Source organism: Zalophus californianus, chromosome 2 (genome assembly GCF_009762305.2).
Source record: "Zalophus californianus isolate mZalCal1 chromosome 2, mZalCal1.pri.v2, whole genome shotgun sequence".
Lineage (NCBI taxonomy): Eukaryota > Metazoa > Chordata > Mammalia > Carnivora > Otariidae > Zalophus > Zalophus californianus.
In genome coordinates this window covers 40,269,835-40,286,147 of record NC_045596.1, presented here as the reverse complement: position 1 = coordinate 40,286,147, position 16,313 = coordinate 40,269,835, and the positions used below count along the sequence as shown (strand labels likewise).

The 16,313-nt window shown below is 39.3% G+C and overlaps 1 protein-coding gene across 14 annotated transcripts in view; it reads left to right on the top strand.

The window, feature by feature from the left end:
• The window catches only part of FRYL (FRY like transcription coactivator), a 251,574-nt gene that overhangs the window by 180,399 nt on the left and 54,862 nt on the right, over positions 1 to 16,313 (top strand). For 13 of the 14 annotated variants that reach the window (XM_027600445.2, XM_027600454.2, XM_027600452.2 and 10 more), the window contains 13 exons: positions 460 to 620; positions 1,145 to 1,255; positions 2,303 to 2,457; positions 2,783 to 2,882; positions 4,329 to 4,497; positions 6,619 to 6,878; positions 7,249 to 7,389; positions 10,463 to 10,631; positions 12,416 to 12,500; positions 13,016 to 13,128; positions 14,086 to 14,236; positions 14,902 to 15,005; positions 16,124 to 16,309. In XM_027600445.2, the coding sequence (XP_027456246.1) occupies positions 460 to 620; positions 1,145 to 1,255; positions 2,303 to 2,457; positions 2,783 to 2,882; positions 4,329 to 4,497; positions 6,619 to 6,878; positions 7,249 to 7,389; positions 10,463 to 10,631; positions 12,416 to 12,500; positions 13,016 to 13,128; positions 14,086 to 14,236; positions 14,902 to 15,005; positions 16,124 to 16,309 (1,905 nt within the window). The remainder of the gene's footprint in view (positions 1 to 459; positions 621 to 1,144; positions 1,256 to 2,302; positions 2,458 to 2,782; positions 2,883 to 4,328; positions 4,498 to 6,618; positions 6,879 to 7,248; positions 7,390 to 10,462; positions 10,632 to 12,415; positions 12,501 to 13,015; positions 13,129 to 14,085; positions 14,237 to 14,901; positions 15,006 to 16,123; positions 16,310 to 16,313) is intronic. The other variant, XM_027600455.2, reaches the window with a different exon arrangement.

Sequence of the window (16,313 nt, the reverse complement as noted above, 5' to 3'; positions counted from 1 at the left end):
AAAAGAGAGCTGTGCAGCTGAAAACATACAAAGCTCAAAAACAGCTTACCTATTCCAAAGCTTTGTTTTGGCAATGAACCAAGATCCAGAGTTGCATTCATGTTGATGTCTTGGCCAAGCTTACCATGTAGCCAGCAACAGCCGGGGAGAAGCAGGGTCCTGACTCCCAGCTCTGTGCCAGCCTCTGAGCAGTACTATGCCTGCCTTGACATTCTGCTTGCAGAGATCCTGTATCTCTCATAATGCTGAGCTACATGGTGTCAGACTGCAGCCCTGTTTCTGGGTCTTGTATGTGCATCAATGATTACTGTCACCAAGGAGGTTTTTTGGTAGGTGAAAATGAAAACTTTTGCTTGCTTTTTTGCAGGGTTATATACTCAATACCAAATAAGTTGACGTGCATGTTAAAATAAAAAGAAATGGAAATAAATTTTTCCCATCTGTTTTTTTTATGTACAGTGCACCAGAGAAGAAGTATCTTCCCTCAACAGAGCCTTCGTCACAGTCTGTTTATGCTCTTCAGTCACTGGGCAGGTCCTTTTAGCATCATGTTTACACCCTTGGACAGATACAGTGACAGAAATATGCAAATTAACAGACATCAGTACTGTGCACTGAAGGTATTGCTTAGAAATCTGATTTCTTTTTTCTTATGTGAAGAGTGTAGTTAAATTTTTTTTTTTGTCTCTCAGTTCCTAGTAGTATAAAAGGATAGATTTCTTCTGAGTACCTGAGAGTATATTTGCCTGCTGTATTTAAATATTTATACTGTATGTTGATTTAAATACATAAAATATAATGTGAAAAGTTACAGAATCTACCCAAAATTTAAATGCCATTTTCTTAAAGAACTGAGAATTGCCTCTTTTTTCCTACTTAAGTACTTTTTCTTGGTGTTTTTTTTTCCTCTTCTCTTCCAGTATTGTCCAAGCTCATGCCTTGTTTGGTATCATGTATTTACTTACTACTCATCATAAATTACTTAGTTTCAAAAATTGCTATTATACTCTTCTTTGTAAAGGAAAGAATTAAAGATATTGTGGCTACATAAGCATGAATAAAAATATCCTGCCTCTTCTCATTAAGCAACCACCATAAAACCTCTTAAATGTTTTAAATGTAATTCTGATATTATTGTTTGAAGGCTATGTCCGCTGTACTATGTTGTGGCCCTGTTGCAGATAATGTAGGACTTTCTTCAGACGGCTATTTGTACAAATGGTTGGATAACATTTTGGACTCTCTGGACAAAAAGGTGATTATGATGGTTCCTTTAAGATTTTGTAATAGGGGCGCCTGGGTGGCTCAGATGGTTAAGCGTCTGCCTTCGGCTCAGGTCATGGTCCCAGGGTCCTGGGATCGAGTCCCGCATCGGGCTCCCTGCTCCTTGGGAGCCTTCTTCTCCCTCTGCCTCTCTATCTCTCTCTCTTTCTGTGTCTCTCATGAATAAATAAATAAAATCTTTAAAAAAAAAAAAAGATTTTGTAATAAATCACACCGCATTTTTTTGGAATTATAGTATGACTGAAAACAAGTCTTTTTTTTTAATTTTTTTTAATAAGATCGGTTAGAATTATACGCAAAAAGCATGTTGTGTAAAATAGGATGCAATATTTTAAGAATTTTCTAATTCTTATTTATTACTTATTTAAATAATGTTAATTTCTCTTATAGGATTAATACAGTACTGTGTATGTGTGTGTGTGTATATATATATGTATATATATATATCTGAAAGGGTTCTAGATCTTTAAATAAAATATTAATATAGAATACATTGAGCTCCATGGAAGAAATATGTTGTTATGTTTAATACTATTTTCTTGACCGCGCTCCAATTAATTTTTCTTGCCTTCCCTTTTCCTTATTCTCCTACTGTACACGCACAGACTTCACAATTTAAAACGGGATGTAGATTTTTTTCCCCTCAGAATAATTTTTCTATTGGCTTATCAAAAACAAGAATAAAGCTTGATAAAAATAACTGGAGAGGTTAATAACTCACTTTTCTGAAAGCACTTAATCACTGTTCATATTCATCAGCTGCCTTGAGGGCTCTGCTGGAGGAGAGAATTGTACTACTTAGAGTCTTGGGTAAAAAGCAGGAGACCAAGTATAATTTATCCATGTCATTTGTTTTTTCCTTTGGCCAAATAAAATGAGAAGGAGTTGAACAAAATGAGACTGAGTTTTGTGCTTATGTACAATAAATATATATACTATATTAATAAAAATGTAGAGGAGTAGTTATATATAATATATAAATTTCTTTATCCTGGGCAATGTTGTGACCTTTACGTAGGTTCATCAGTTGGGCTGTGAAGCAGTTACATTACTGCTGGAGCTGAACCCGGACCAGAGCAACCTGATGTACTGGGCTGTGGATCGATGTTACACTGGTTCCAAGAGAGTGGCAGCCGGCTGCTTTAAAGCCATAGCTAATGTATTCCAGAACAGGTACTCTAGATACTGTCTTCCATATTTTATTTAGCTTTTCCTTTCTTTTTTCTTTTCTTTAAGAAAATGTTTCCTTTTGAATTCAGAAATACTAAGAAACCAGTATTTTCTCTCCTTGAGCTCTACTGAAATTTAACCGGAATAAGAATAATGATCACCATGCATCTGTTGTGTACCTTTTGCCTTAAAAAAACAAACAAACAAACAAAAAACACCTAGTTATAGGCTTAACACTTGATGTCTGCAGCCTTGCCCTTTGTGTACCATATTTATTAATGGTATGAAAGCCTCTAAAATTTCTCTAACATGTAAAATTTGTCCCTAGGGATTATCAGTGTGACACAGTGATGCTCCTAAATCTGATACTGTTTAAAGCAGCTGATTCTTCTCGAAGTATCTATGAAGTTGCTATGCAACTTTTACAGGTTTGTAAGCAAATGTTAAAATAATACTTATTGATGATTTAATGAGGCATATAAATATTTAGCTTTTTTTTTTTAAGATTTATTTATTTTAGAGAGAAAGTGTGAGAGAGTGCGAGGTGGGGAGGGGCAAAGGGAGAGGGAGAGAGAAACTCCAGCAGACTCTGTGCTCAGTGCGAAAGTCCAGTACAGGGCTTGATCTCATGACCCTGAGATCACAACCTGAGCCGAAACCAAGAGTCAAACGCTTAACTGACAGTGCCATCCAGGAGCCCCTGGACTTTATTTTTAATAGGAAGGCATGGCATCAATTCCTGATTATCATTAAAAATAGAAGACGAAGATAAGTGGTGCCTGGGTGGCTCAGTCGGTGAAGCATCTGCCATGGGCTCAAGTCATGATCCCAGGACTCTGGGATCCAGCCCTGTATCTGGCTCCCTGCTCCTTGGGGAGTCTGCTTCTCTCTCTCTCCCTCGGCCTGTTGCTCCCCCTGCCTGTGCTCTCGCTCTGTCTCTGTCAAATAAATAAATAAATCTTAAAAGAAAAAAGACAAAGATAATATGGGTCACTCAAGTCTACAAATAATATAGACTGTTCAGAAATGCATTACAGAGGGCTTAGGTATATACTCCCACATACACACCTGTATGCGCCAGTGTGTGTACAAATAAAAATGGAGTGGTGAGGGCCTCCGTGTGCATGGAACTATTTCTGTCCAGCAGATAAGAATAATGTGAGCTAAATGTTCTTTTGAGAACCAGGTAAAAAGTAATTAGCCCTTTTATGATGTGCTTGTACAGTTTTTCTTTATTAGACCAAGAAAACCTAGAAAGTTAACTTACCAAGCATGGAGGTAGCATTATTTTACAGTATCTAACTAATTGGTAATAGGATGAGGTTCTTCACCCTTAACCAAGTTAAGATTCAAGTACATGTTGATTTTTCCAGAGGGTTTGATGTGGTACTGATGCTGGTAGCCGCCATCTTGGGAATTATACCCTCATGTCTTTATTAATTAAGAAGGTTCAGTGCTGTATCTTTACATAGTGCAATGTTAAAATAATTTTTTGCTCATATTCCACATTTAATCTGTATTTAACCAAGATCTGTTTGAGGGTTTTTTTTTCACTTGTTTTATATAATTCTGTTTTTGAATTGGAAAGTGGTAAATCTTCTTTACGTAATTGTATATTAAGTTGCTAAAGTCATTCTCAGACTATGCTACTAACCCAAACCATTAGAATTAAGTACAAGGAGTATAAAGCCTTCTAAACAGTTACAGATCTTTTGCAAACATTCCTGGGAATTAGAAATTAACACCTGAAATACTTTACAATATGCATAACTATATAATTTGTAAGCTGGAATAATTCTTAGGAGAAGATTTTATTTTTCAATTGTAGCTGAAATTTAGAGGACTCATAAAATCTTGAATCTACATTCCTGCAGATCCTGGAACCGAAGATGTTTCGCTATGCACACAAATTGGAAGTTCAGAGAACAGATGGAGTACTCAGCCAGCTGTCTCCGCTACCGCATCTGTATTCGGTTTCATACTATCAGTTGTCCGAGGAATTGGCAAGGGCCTATCCTGAGCTAACTCTTGCCATATTCTCAGGTATAATCGTTGAACCGGTCAGTGGGTTTTCTTTAGCAATCCTTTCTAAAAAACTACTTTTAGGAAATTTTAAATATAAGAAATTGGAGGTTGATTCAAAACAGAACATGGCTTTATGTAAGAAAATTTTTTCCTTTAGTAAGAATGTTTAATACTACTCTATCATGGTATATAGATTTCTTACTAATGTAGTCTTTCCAAGGCTTCTCACTTTGCCTTCCCTTCTCCACCCCAGGGCAAGGGAGAAAAAAAGGGGCTTCACATGCAATTTAAAGATGTTTCTTGGGTAGACACAGAACTTCCTAAGTGTTCTAGTACATATTTTATCTTGTGTATTGGTCTGTCTTTAATAATAAAAATGGGCAGGGATAAAGATACAGGTTTCTTTCTTTTTTTTTTTAATTTTTTATTGTTATGTTAATCACTATACATTACATCATTAGTTCTAGGTTTCTTTCTATAAGTAACGCCTCTCATCATAGGGGAGGGTCCTGCACTACCTTGAGCAAAACTACTGCTAGGATCCCACATTGCTTTCTGTTCCCATTTCCTTTTCTTGGGCCAATGACAGTTACTTCCAGGGGTTTCTAAAATGGCGGGACTATGTGTCAGGCAAGATATCCTCTCTATGTGGATTTCCCAGGACTCAGATTTAGGACAATTTTTGTTTAAAATTTAGTTTAACCTTCCGCCCGATGAACACACTATTGTATGTGCTCTTAGAGTGCTTTGTCCTTTTACTGAAGACTTAATTTTAACACAGAACACTTAGGTAGTTTTTCTGCCTTTCACTTGTAGCGAGATCTTATTTTAGTCTGAGAATTGGACATGCACCAAAATGGGCATCCAGGAGATGACAAGATTCTGCCACGGATCCTTTCTTTCATTTGGCCTCAAGATTTAGTGACCTTAGCCTCCTTTGGGCGTCTTTCCACAGCACCCATTTCAGTAGTAGAAATAGTTTCTCATCCCTCACTGACCTGAATGAGGAGAAATCTGTTTAAATTCCTCCAACATTTAGTTCTTAAAGCAGTTTAGCTGTTTGGTTTGCACCGATAGACAGCCCCTTCCGTTTTCGCAACAGTCCCGACAGCCCGGGATCAGTGTGGGTGGTTATCAGTGTGGAGCAGTGGTTGCCTGGATCACCGATCCTCTGCTGGGCTGCTGCTCCAGTCTTCCACAGAGCAAGCAGAGCAGTCCAGCAGAGTCTCGGAGCTCAAGAAATTGGTGGCAAGGGCAGCTGGGACGTGTAGCCATGCCCCCAGCTCCTTCGCCTTGTCCTTCACTTCTGTCTTCAGGTACTCTTGTCGTTAGGATCTGCTAATTATAACTCCTTGCTTTAAATGGTCTTCCTAAACCAAAATATAGCCTGTAAGCCTGCTCAGTGCAGTTTTCACTTTTACTGTTTCCAAGGCAAGATGAGCAGAGTGTTTGTTAAGGATTGTATGGGACAGCTTGTCAATAGAAACTTTGCCCACTTTGAAATTTGACGGTCCTGCTCCTTCCTTACTCTGGGACCAATTGTGGTAATTTTTAAATGTTTTCAGCTCCCTGGCTCTTCCCATCCTTTTCCGCCTTTACACCCACTTCTGACCCGTTCCCCCATCCCTTTACCTGCCTTGAGTATCCGCATTCACTTTTTCCATGTTCTCAGCCCTTGTGCATCTTCATAAATGACCTTCAGACTCCATCAGCGTGAGTTTCCTCTCTGTGAACTTAACTGAAGACTTCCTAACTGCTAAATCTAATCATCAGCTTTTGGTCTTCAGTCTGTTTGCTACCTTGCCAAGCAATTAATGTTAGTCACCTTACATTTCTTTGAATCCTGAGCTATCTTGATTTCTAGACATTTATTTCCTAGTTTTCCTTCCACTGTGAGCTATTCCTTTTCTGTCACTTTTGGTGGATTCGTTTCTTCCATCTTAAGTATTCGTGTTCCTAGGCCTTCTCAAGAGACCCTGTCTCCCTGAGGGAGGTCATTGCCGTTGCTGGGGCCCCAGCTCCCCCACATACCACCTCTCCCCTGGTCAGGATCTCATATCTTACCAGAGGTTAATTACAAATCAAAGGAAATGGAAATGATACCGGTTGTTTCCTCTTGTGGCTTGTTTTTAATGACAGAGATAAGCCAGAGAATTCAGACGGCTCACCCTGCTGGGAGGCAAGTAATGCTGCACTATCTCTTACCGTGGATGAACAACATTGAGTTGGTAGATCTAAGACCTTTGCCCACAGCAAGGCGGCATGAGGAAGATGAAGATGACTCCTTAAAAGACCGAGAACTTATGGTGACCAGCAGGCGCTGGTTGCGAGGAGAAGGCTGGGGATCTCCACAGGCCACTGCGATGGTTTTGAATAATCTAATGTACATGACGGCAAAGGTAAAGTGGGGCTTGTGTTCACAGTTGCTGCACAGAATTATTAAGAGGAGTCAAAAGGTTAGAAATAGATGAAGAGATCAGATCATCCTGTGATAATCAAACAGATACTTGTTTGAAAAGAACCAAATTCCTTCCTTTAGAACACTTATTAGTAGATCCAAAATATGTTCTTGGGGGAGGAGAGAATATCGTAGATGATTAATGATATATTTATGTTTAGATTTGTTGAAAGAAATGATTATTGCTCTAGAGCTCGGAAAAGAATTAAGCTGTCTCTTAAAAACCGATTTTCTAGTATTTCATGGTGTGACAAGTTGGGTATTTAATAAGCAATCCTCACTGAAGTATGCGTTGTGTGCCCTGCATCTAGTACGGGGATGGGCTGGCCTGGTCGGAGGTGGAGAACGTGTGGACCACGCTTGCAGATGGCTGGCCGAAAAACCTGAAAATCATTTTGCACTTTCTGATCAGCATTTGTGGAGTGAATAGTGAACCAAGCCTCTTGCCTTACGTATGTATTCAGGTTCATTTAGTTTTTTCTTTTTCTTTTTCTTTTTTTTTTTTTTTTTTTAATAAAACTTACCCGGTTTCTTGTAGTACCAGAGTATGGGCAGCAGGAGGGCAGCAGAAACAAAGCAAGGCCCACAGTGAGGACCCCGCCAGCAAATCACACATGCCTTTGTTCGTTGCTTCATTCAACCTATACCGTCTGGCCTTGATCACAGGCCAGGTGCTCTTCTAGGTTCTGGGCCTTTCAGTCCGATGGGTGATGGAAATTTTATTCTTTGAACCTTCACCTAATGTATTTAGTGAATAAATCAGTAAGTTAATAAAATGCAGTCTTGGTAAGAGCTACAGAGGAAAATTGCAGAGTACTGACCGTGAATAACCGAGGAACACGGCTCTCTGAGAGGATTGGAGATGATCCTCGAGAGGCAGTGATCTAGAAGTGAGACCACAAAATTGAGAGTGTTTATGCTTTCTGCTAGGCTAGATATTAGAGCAGAATGGTGAGTGAGAGAGCTCAGTACATGTAGAATTGTGCCGATGGCTTCCAGAAGCAAGGGAAAACATAGGAAGAGGTATGCAATGAAGAATGTCACAGTCTTTACCTTCTAGAGGGGAAAGCAATACTTACATCTGCTCAAGTGGAAGATAACATGAGACTACGAAACATGAGGGTTCAACTGGATCTGCACAGGTGCACAGATACACACATGTGTGTACACACATCGGTGTCCACACCTTGGTACTGTCTCCTAACCGCAGAAGAATAGCTGTGCAGAATGTTGCTGTCAAAGTTCTTACAGGTCCTACTTTAAACAAACCGTTCAGTAGCTTTGCCTGACCTAGCATTGCCCGAGTTACCGTGACTGTTGCATGCCTCAGGGTAATACTCACTGAGAAGCTGTTAGAGAAAGGCGGCTGTGGTATGAAACAACAAAGTCCCACCTCACCTCTCTGAGCTCAGCTCCTAATGTTCTCCCTCATGCCCCCTGCCTGAGGCCATGCGGATCCCCTTGCTGCCCTGCTCTGTGGCCTTCCCACCTTGGGGCCTTTGCACTCCCCCCTGTCTTTACCTAAATAGCCACCTTGCTCCCTCCCTCAGATCTCTCCTCAAATGTCCTTCTCACTGAGACCTTTGCTGGTCATCCTATCGAAGACTGCAGATGCCCTGTCCCAACACGTACTTTTCTTTCCTTTTCCTGCTTCATTGATTTTCCCAGCACTTGTCATCACCAAACATATGTTTTACCTCTTCGCCTTGTTGCCTTTGCTTCAGTCAGTGCAGTAGATTCTGTCCTCCAGAGCAGGAATTTTGTCTGTTTGGTTCATTGCTGTCTTCCCAGAGCCTGGAATAGTGCCTGGCACATAGAAGGTACCTGTTAATTGGATGGATGAATGCGTGAGTTGCGCTGGAAGAAGAAACAGGCACCATGAAGCCAAGATGAAATTCAGGGAATAACCATTTCCCAGGAACTTAGAAAAGGAGCTATTTTTAATGACAATCATAATTTCTTAATTATCATTCTTAATCACTTGTTATAGGCCAGGTATGATATAAGCACCTCATCTACATTGTTTCATTGAATTCTCAGATCTGAGTGTGTGAAGATCACAGCAGTTTTACACATGAATAAAACAGGGCACAGAGAAGAATAACTTCTTCAATGTTGGGCAGCCATTAGCTCTGTCACTTAGAGTGAATTCCCACTTTGTGGAGAAGGCAGTACAGCTGGGGTGAGGCTGGGGCTTGAAGATTAACAGGATTAGAGTTAGGGGTTGGGGGGGGCGGCACGGAGGCAAGAATGCACCTGGTAGGGTCAGCAGTGACTGAATCTGAGAACAGAGAATTAGCAAATAGTTAAAGCAGGTTGGATAGATACAGAGCTGTGTGTAGGTCAGTTATCCGTGGGTAATCATTGTAAGACTTCTGGTATGATATAATAAAGCATGTTTTAAGATTTGCCCAGGGGTGGGGCGCCTGGGTGGCTCAGTCGTTTAGGTGGCGAACTCTTAATTTCAACTCCAGTCATGATCTGGGATCATGGGTCCTGGGATAGAGCCCCAAGTCAGACTCTGCACTCAGTGGGGAGTCTGCTTGAGATTCTTTCTTTCTCTCCCTCACCCTCTGCCCTGCCCCCACTCTCTAAAAAAAAGATTTGCCCAGGGGTCACGTAAAGCAGAGTTGCTCAGTTGTCTGTGTGCAGGTGAATCACCAGGGTATCTGGTTCTGGCTCTGGGGGTTGGATCCTGAGATTCTGTATTTCTAGCAGCTCCTGGTGATGATGCCTATGCTGGCAGGACCACATTTTTTGAGTCGCAAGGATTAAACTACAAAGAAAAAAAAGAGATAGGCTGATCAGTTAGTAAGCGATTCATTAATACATATTACTTACATACAGAATGTGTACTACTGAAAATTTTTTTTCACTTATTTAACTCATACTACGTGCTAGGCATGCTTAAAGTGCTTTATTAAATCTTATTTAATCTTAACAACTGTATGAAATACGTGCTATTGGCCCCATTTTGCAGAAGAGAAAACCGAGAGTAACTGTCCAATCGCATAACTACCAAGTGTCTACACTCCAATCCAGGCTGTGTGGTTTGGGTTCCAATTTAGTTCTAATTCCTTGCTTTTAATCACTACTCTGTACCTGCTGGGTTAAATAGAGAATTAATAGGGGAAGCAGAATAAAAAATCCTGTGTTTGAAGTCTGAGGAAATTTGGGATGATATTATTAATTGAGATCTGCCCATTAAAAAGACACTGATTTATAGGAAAGCAATTATCTTTTGCTTTTCTTAAAAAAAAAAAAAGGCAAAATAGTAAAGAAGTAGATAATGCGGAAACCATTAAACAGTCAAGTCATCCCAACTAAATATAATGCTGAGGGCCAGAGGGAAGACCTATTTATAAAGCCGGTTAATGTCTTATTGTGGATCAGTGTTCAAATTTGAGTTGTGCTTAATTCATCTACCATTTCAAATTGATCTTATCTGAGAAAATCTGCTTCAAGACAAGTTTATGAAATAAAAATTGTGCTTTTTCTTTTCTGAACGATTTTCTCTTGTGACAGGTGAAGAAAGTTATTGTCTATTTAGGTAGAGACAAAACAATGCAGTTGCTGGAAGAGCTGGTGAGTGAGCTGCAGCTGACCGATCCTGTCAGCTCAGGCGTCACGCACATGGACAACCCCCCGTATTACCGCATCACTTCCAGCTGCAAAATCCCTTCTGTCACCTCAGGTAAGAAGTCACTTAAAACTGATAACTTTGTCTCAAAAGAGAAGCTTTACATAACTATTCATCATAGCATCAAGAAACACAAAAGCAGACGTGAGTCGTGTGGGAATTAACTTGACAAGACTTCGTAAATCCTCATAGGAGTAAAGAGGTTTGACAATGGAAGGGTTCTTAGTATTACAGAGGGAAACATACTTATACATATGTGTTTGGAACCAGAATATAGATTTATATATCTTTATACAAGAAGCATTTTGTAACAAATAAACTTAGTGTGTTAAATATAGAAAAGGCTTACTTACTGACTTACTCTGTAATTTCATATTGTAATTATTTGTGAGTGTTATATGTATATACAGATATAATTATTGTAATATTTTCAGTTGAAGAAACTGTGTCCCTGAGGGAATAACTTCCATTGAAAATCAGCATAATATCGGGACTGTTTTAGATTACATTTCCATGAAAATTCTTTGTCAGTTTATATTGAATGTTTCTGGCCTGTTAATAACATCCGTATAATTAGGAATCTTTTATAATTTATTTTTTGTCATTTATTTTCATCTTTTAGCTCCTTTTGTTCTACTTTCTCAGTTTTTCTTATTTGCCAGAATGTTAATTCCGAAGTGTGTTTTTAAATTAATTTTTTTTTTAAGAGCACCTTATTCATGTTTCATGGTTGGACTATCTTTTATATCTGACTTTCTTCTCCCAGCAGAAGAGCCTGTTTTCTCTATATTGCTCTGTTTTGATTTGTCTTAGTAAAAGCTTTCCTCAAAAGCCTACCAATTCTAGATCTGTTTTTTGATAAAGAGTGGAATATTGAAAAGTTGATTGGATGTTTTGTAGATATAAATGGAGCTTGTTGACTTTGTCATGTGTTGTACGATGATTTCATTGATGAAAGTGTCCGTAGGTCTCTTCTCTTGGACTAATCAGATTCCCCAGACAAAACTCTACTAGTCATCTACCCAAAGTAGAGGTTGTAGGGCTGTATGTACAAATACAAAGAATCCACAGATAGACACACACACAACATCGTCTTCAAGCCTTCTGGTAGCCCCATGGGGTGAGAAGCTTTCAAGGGGATATAATCTCAAATTTTGTTGGTATTTTCCCTCCATCTCCCTATTCTCAATAAAGTCCTTCCTCCTTCAGCTGTATATAATGTGCCCTCGCCCAGAAATCTTTTATTTACTCTTATCAGAAAAGATTCCTGGGGGTGCCTGGCTGGCTCAGTTGGAAGAATATATAACTCTTGATCTCGGTGTCATGAGTTTGAGGTCCATGTTGGGTATAGAAATTACTTAAATGAGTAAACTTGAAAAAAGAAAAGATTTCTGGAAGTCGAGAGAAACAGCTACCCAGTTACAAGAGGGAGGGGCATAGATCGTGGGGACCAACTACCTCTGAAATAGATTTTCAGTCAAGCCTGCCATTTTAGCAACACTTTCAACCCCTACTCCCAGAGGTACTCAGTGCTGCTAATTCCTGAGTCTTGGAGGTTCAGCAGTATAGATATAGAAGCTTCTTGGTTTCCCCCACTACCAGCTTTAAGATTCGGCCTTCTCAAAGCTGAATTACTTCTTGTCCATTTGTTTTCCAGCATCTAGAATTTAGTTGCTGTTGTCTCCTTTCCCTCTTGGTCATTAGGAGTACATTCCTTTTTAAAAATCGCCTTGCTCTCATTGTAGTAGAGTTTTAACATCTGTAATTTTGAAATCCTTGTTCTTGCTGAGTTATCCCAGGCTTTAAGTTCACAGATACTATTTTATTTCTGATTGCAGGAACTACTTCCAGTAGCAATACAATGGTAGCTCCCATAGATGGCAATCCTGATAATAAGCCCATTAAAGAGAATATTGAAGAGAGGTAAGTACCTCTCTGTTCTTCATTAGCCTTTCAGTTTGACAGATAGTATTATCAGAATAAATGGTCATTTCTGCATTGCAGCATATATTTCATTGAATGTGAAGAAATATATTTCCGTTTTGGAAATTTGCCACATTAACTGTTTTATCATCAGAATGCTGACATGCTAGATCCCTTTATGTGCTCTAATGGATGAATAGATTGAGTATGTCCAGTCTCTTTTTGTGTCGTTTACATTTTTAGACTTTTCTAAATGGCTATTTACTCTGCCTGTTCTTTATAAGCTAGGTTTCACCAGAGCATTATTACCACAATATAGGAAAAGTCTTCAGGTAGAAATAATTGACTTAAAAGCTTAAGCTTTTGAACTGTAAGGTGGGAATTAAGATATATCATAGGAAGCTTTTGTTAATATTTTATGTACTGTGTTCTTTTTTAAACGTAGAAAGTGAAACCGAAAGTACAAATACCATTTTACCATGAACTGTGACTAACTGCCACGATCATTCCCGTAGCTATGTGCACCTAGACATCTACAGTGGACTAAGCAGTCACTTAAATCGTCAACATCACAGACTAGAATCTCGATACAGTAGCAGCTCTGGAGGATCTTATGAAGAAGAAAAAAGTAATAAATTCCACATGTTTTTTATAACTACAATGGCAAGGCGTATTATTAATTATTATATTGATGTCAGTGAATATATTTTTCTGATAAATTGTTTTTAAGAAGAGTATTTAACTGCCAGTGGTGGTGTTCCAACATAATCTGAAATGTCCTGATTTTAAGAAGCGGCATGAATGGGGGAAATTTGTTTTCAAAGCATAGGTTCCCTTACAGATAAATCAAAAGGAACATAAGAATTGGTTCTCGAGAATCATCGTAGACACTGGCTACAGCCTGCTTTCTTTTTAACAGGTTTGCTCTTTTTCTGTGGATTCACATTTTACTGAAAAGTTCTCCCTTGCAATTGCAAAGTGAATGTCTATCCGAGTCTCACTCTAACACTGGGGTAGAGTGGAATAGCACCAGCCTTCAGACTGGGGAAGGGACCCTGAAGATAATCTGGTCCAATCTCCTCACTTTGCACATGATGGAACTGAGGTCCAGAGAGGTTAAGTGACTTACCCATGTCACACAGAATTCACATTTCCTGATGTCATTTTTTATTACACCCTGCAGCCCCACTGCGGTAGAGCAGATTTCCTTTTAAGATGGGTTTGTGTTGACCCTATCTCAGGAAATTTAGAATTGAGTAACTTACCAGAAGGCCCTTGTTACAAGGCAGCTTCACCTATGATGTGGTTTCATGGCTTGGACATCAATTCTGGAATCTTAACGGAGTGCAAGTGTAGTTTTGCTTTGATATAGATGATGGAACCTGAATTGATAGCTCTTTCTCTCTCTGATTTGCTTGACTTGATAATATTTGTACCCGGGTCTTCCTAGCAGACCTATGTCAAAAGAGTGGGAAGTTATTTTTTATCACTTTCCAATGCTATAAATAGTTGGTGTCTTACTAGAGTTTGCTTATGTTGGCAGAAAATAGATGGTGTAGAAAATGAGATCATTTTATTTTGATAGGTGATTCAATGCCACTTTATTCTAATTGGCGACTGAAAGTGATGGAGCATAATCAAGGAGAGCCACTACCCTTCCCACCAGCTGGAGGCTGCTGGTCACCACTGGTGGATTACTTGCCTGAAACGTCATCACCTGGATTACCTCTTCACAGGTGGACTACAGCATCATTCCTATTTCATATGAGCCAAATTGCTGCTTAACACCTTCAGCTTTCTTTATGCTATCTGACAACATGGAATAAAAAGCCATTTCTTTCGTTTGATACTGCAACAAATGAGATCCATGTGTTTAGAGTTTAAGAAATCTACAAACTCAGAATTCTGTTTACAATTAATATTATTAAATCTACTTCTGCTGCTGCTTTTCTGGGTGTCTGGCATAGTTACTTGACCTTTCTGGGACCCAGTTACTACATCTGAAAAATATTTTATGGCACTAGGCACTATTATTTTGAATTGTGTTAAACTGAATTCTACTTAGCAAAGTCACAATAGAACAGTTACCACATTCTTTCAAAATTTATTAACGTATCAAACACGTACTGAACACCTACTATGGGGCAAGCAGTGTGCGTGCTAGGTGTCAGGGTCGAAGATGAAGAAATTATGGCCCTTGACTTGGGGGAGCCCTTAGCAGGTAATGTTTTCTCTAAAACTATCACTTAATGGTTTCTTCAGCTATATTTCTTTTCTTCTTTTTTTCTTGAGAAGTTGTATTTTTCCATAAAATACTTTGTTCAAGTCTTCAAGTAACTGGCATAAGATTTTCTCCAGGCTTACTCTGATAGGACATTGATAGCATTCTCATTTGTCACAGGTGTAACATAGCCGTGATCCTTTTGACTGATCTGATCATTGATCACAGTGTGAAGGTGGAATGGGGAAGCTACCTCCATCTTCTTCTTCATGCAATTTTTATAGGTAATAAATATTGTTCTAACTCAATGTCCCATCATATTTTGGTGATAATTTCAAGACAGTCTAGTTTTTCAGTGTTTCTGCTTTCGTTTTTTGTTTTTTTTGGTATATCATTCCATGACACTTTTTACAGTGCTCCTCATGGTCCAGTAGGGAGTTAGTCCTCACCTCTCTCTTAACCACAAATAGATCCTCTGTCCTCATTCCCATTCCTGTCCTGCGGCCCCTCCACTGCTCACAAACATACTTAACCCTCTAGCAGGAAAAATTCGGTAGCTGTAGCAAGAGTAAAGTTAATTTACCTCTGGAACTGGAAACTTTCAGTGTAAATGGAAAATTAAAATGGGTTCTAAGTGTTTCCCAAAAGAATGGGATTTTGGACAGTCTGATTATTACAGCTGAAACTCCCCTGGGCCCTCGGTAACAGACCCGCGGGCTCCATCACATCAGCGGTACTTTTCACGCTCATAGAGTTGACTTCCTGAAGCAAGTCAAGGTAGCCATCTTCTCCGAAATTTTCCTGATACGCACACTCATTATATATGTATTACTTCATTTCTTCGGTAATCAAACATCTACTGACTTTGCATTACGCGCTACACACAAAAAATGCTTGCCTTTATGAAATTTATTTACATAAAGTGTTATGCAACAGAGTAATAATGTTTTTTTTTTCTTTTTAAGAGAGGGAGAGAAGCAGGGTTGAGAGGGGCAGAGGGAGAAGGAGAGAGAATCCCAAGTAGGCTCCATGCCTGGTGCAGAGCCTGATGTGGGACTCGGTCTCACAACCCTGAGACCATGACCTGAGCCGAAATTAAGAGTCAGACATTGAACCAACTGAGCCACCCAGGCACCCCCAGAGTAATACTTTCTGACAGATGGCTAAATTTTAGACAGAAAACACATTGAAAACTTGTCTTGGTTCTTCCTGCTGCTCTAAGACAACAGGCTATTACTGTAAAAGGGCATAAGAATTCCAGGCCAATAAATATTTTCGTGTAGTACATCATCTTCTACAAAATATTTTCCGTAATGTCTGCTTTTCTTTAAAATATGTGTTTGGAAGCAAGAGTACTCATTATTTCTCTCTATTGATGATGATTTTCTACTGTCCTTTCTAGGGTTTGACCACTGCCACCCTGAGGTGTATGAGCATTGTAAACGCCTGCTTCTGCACTTATTAATAGTAATGGGATCCAACAGTAACATCCGCACTGTTGCTTCTGTCCTTCTCAGGAACAAGGAGTTTAATGAGCCCAGGGTGCTTACAGTCAAACAGATTGCACACTTAGATTACACTTTCACAGGTAT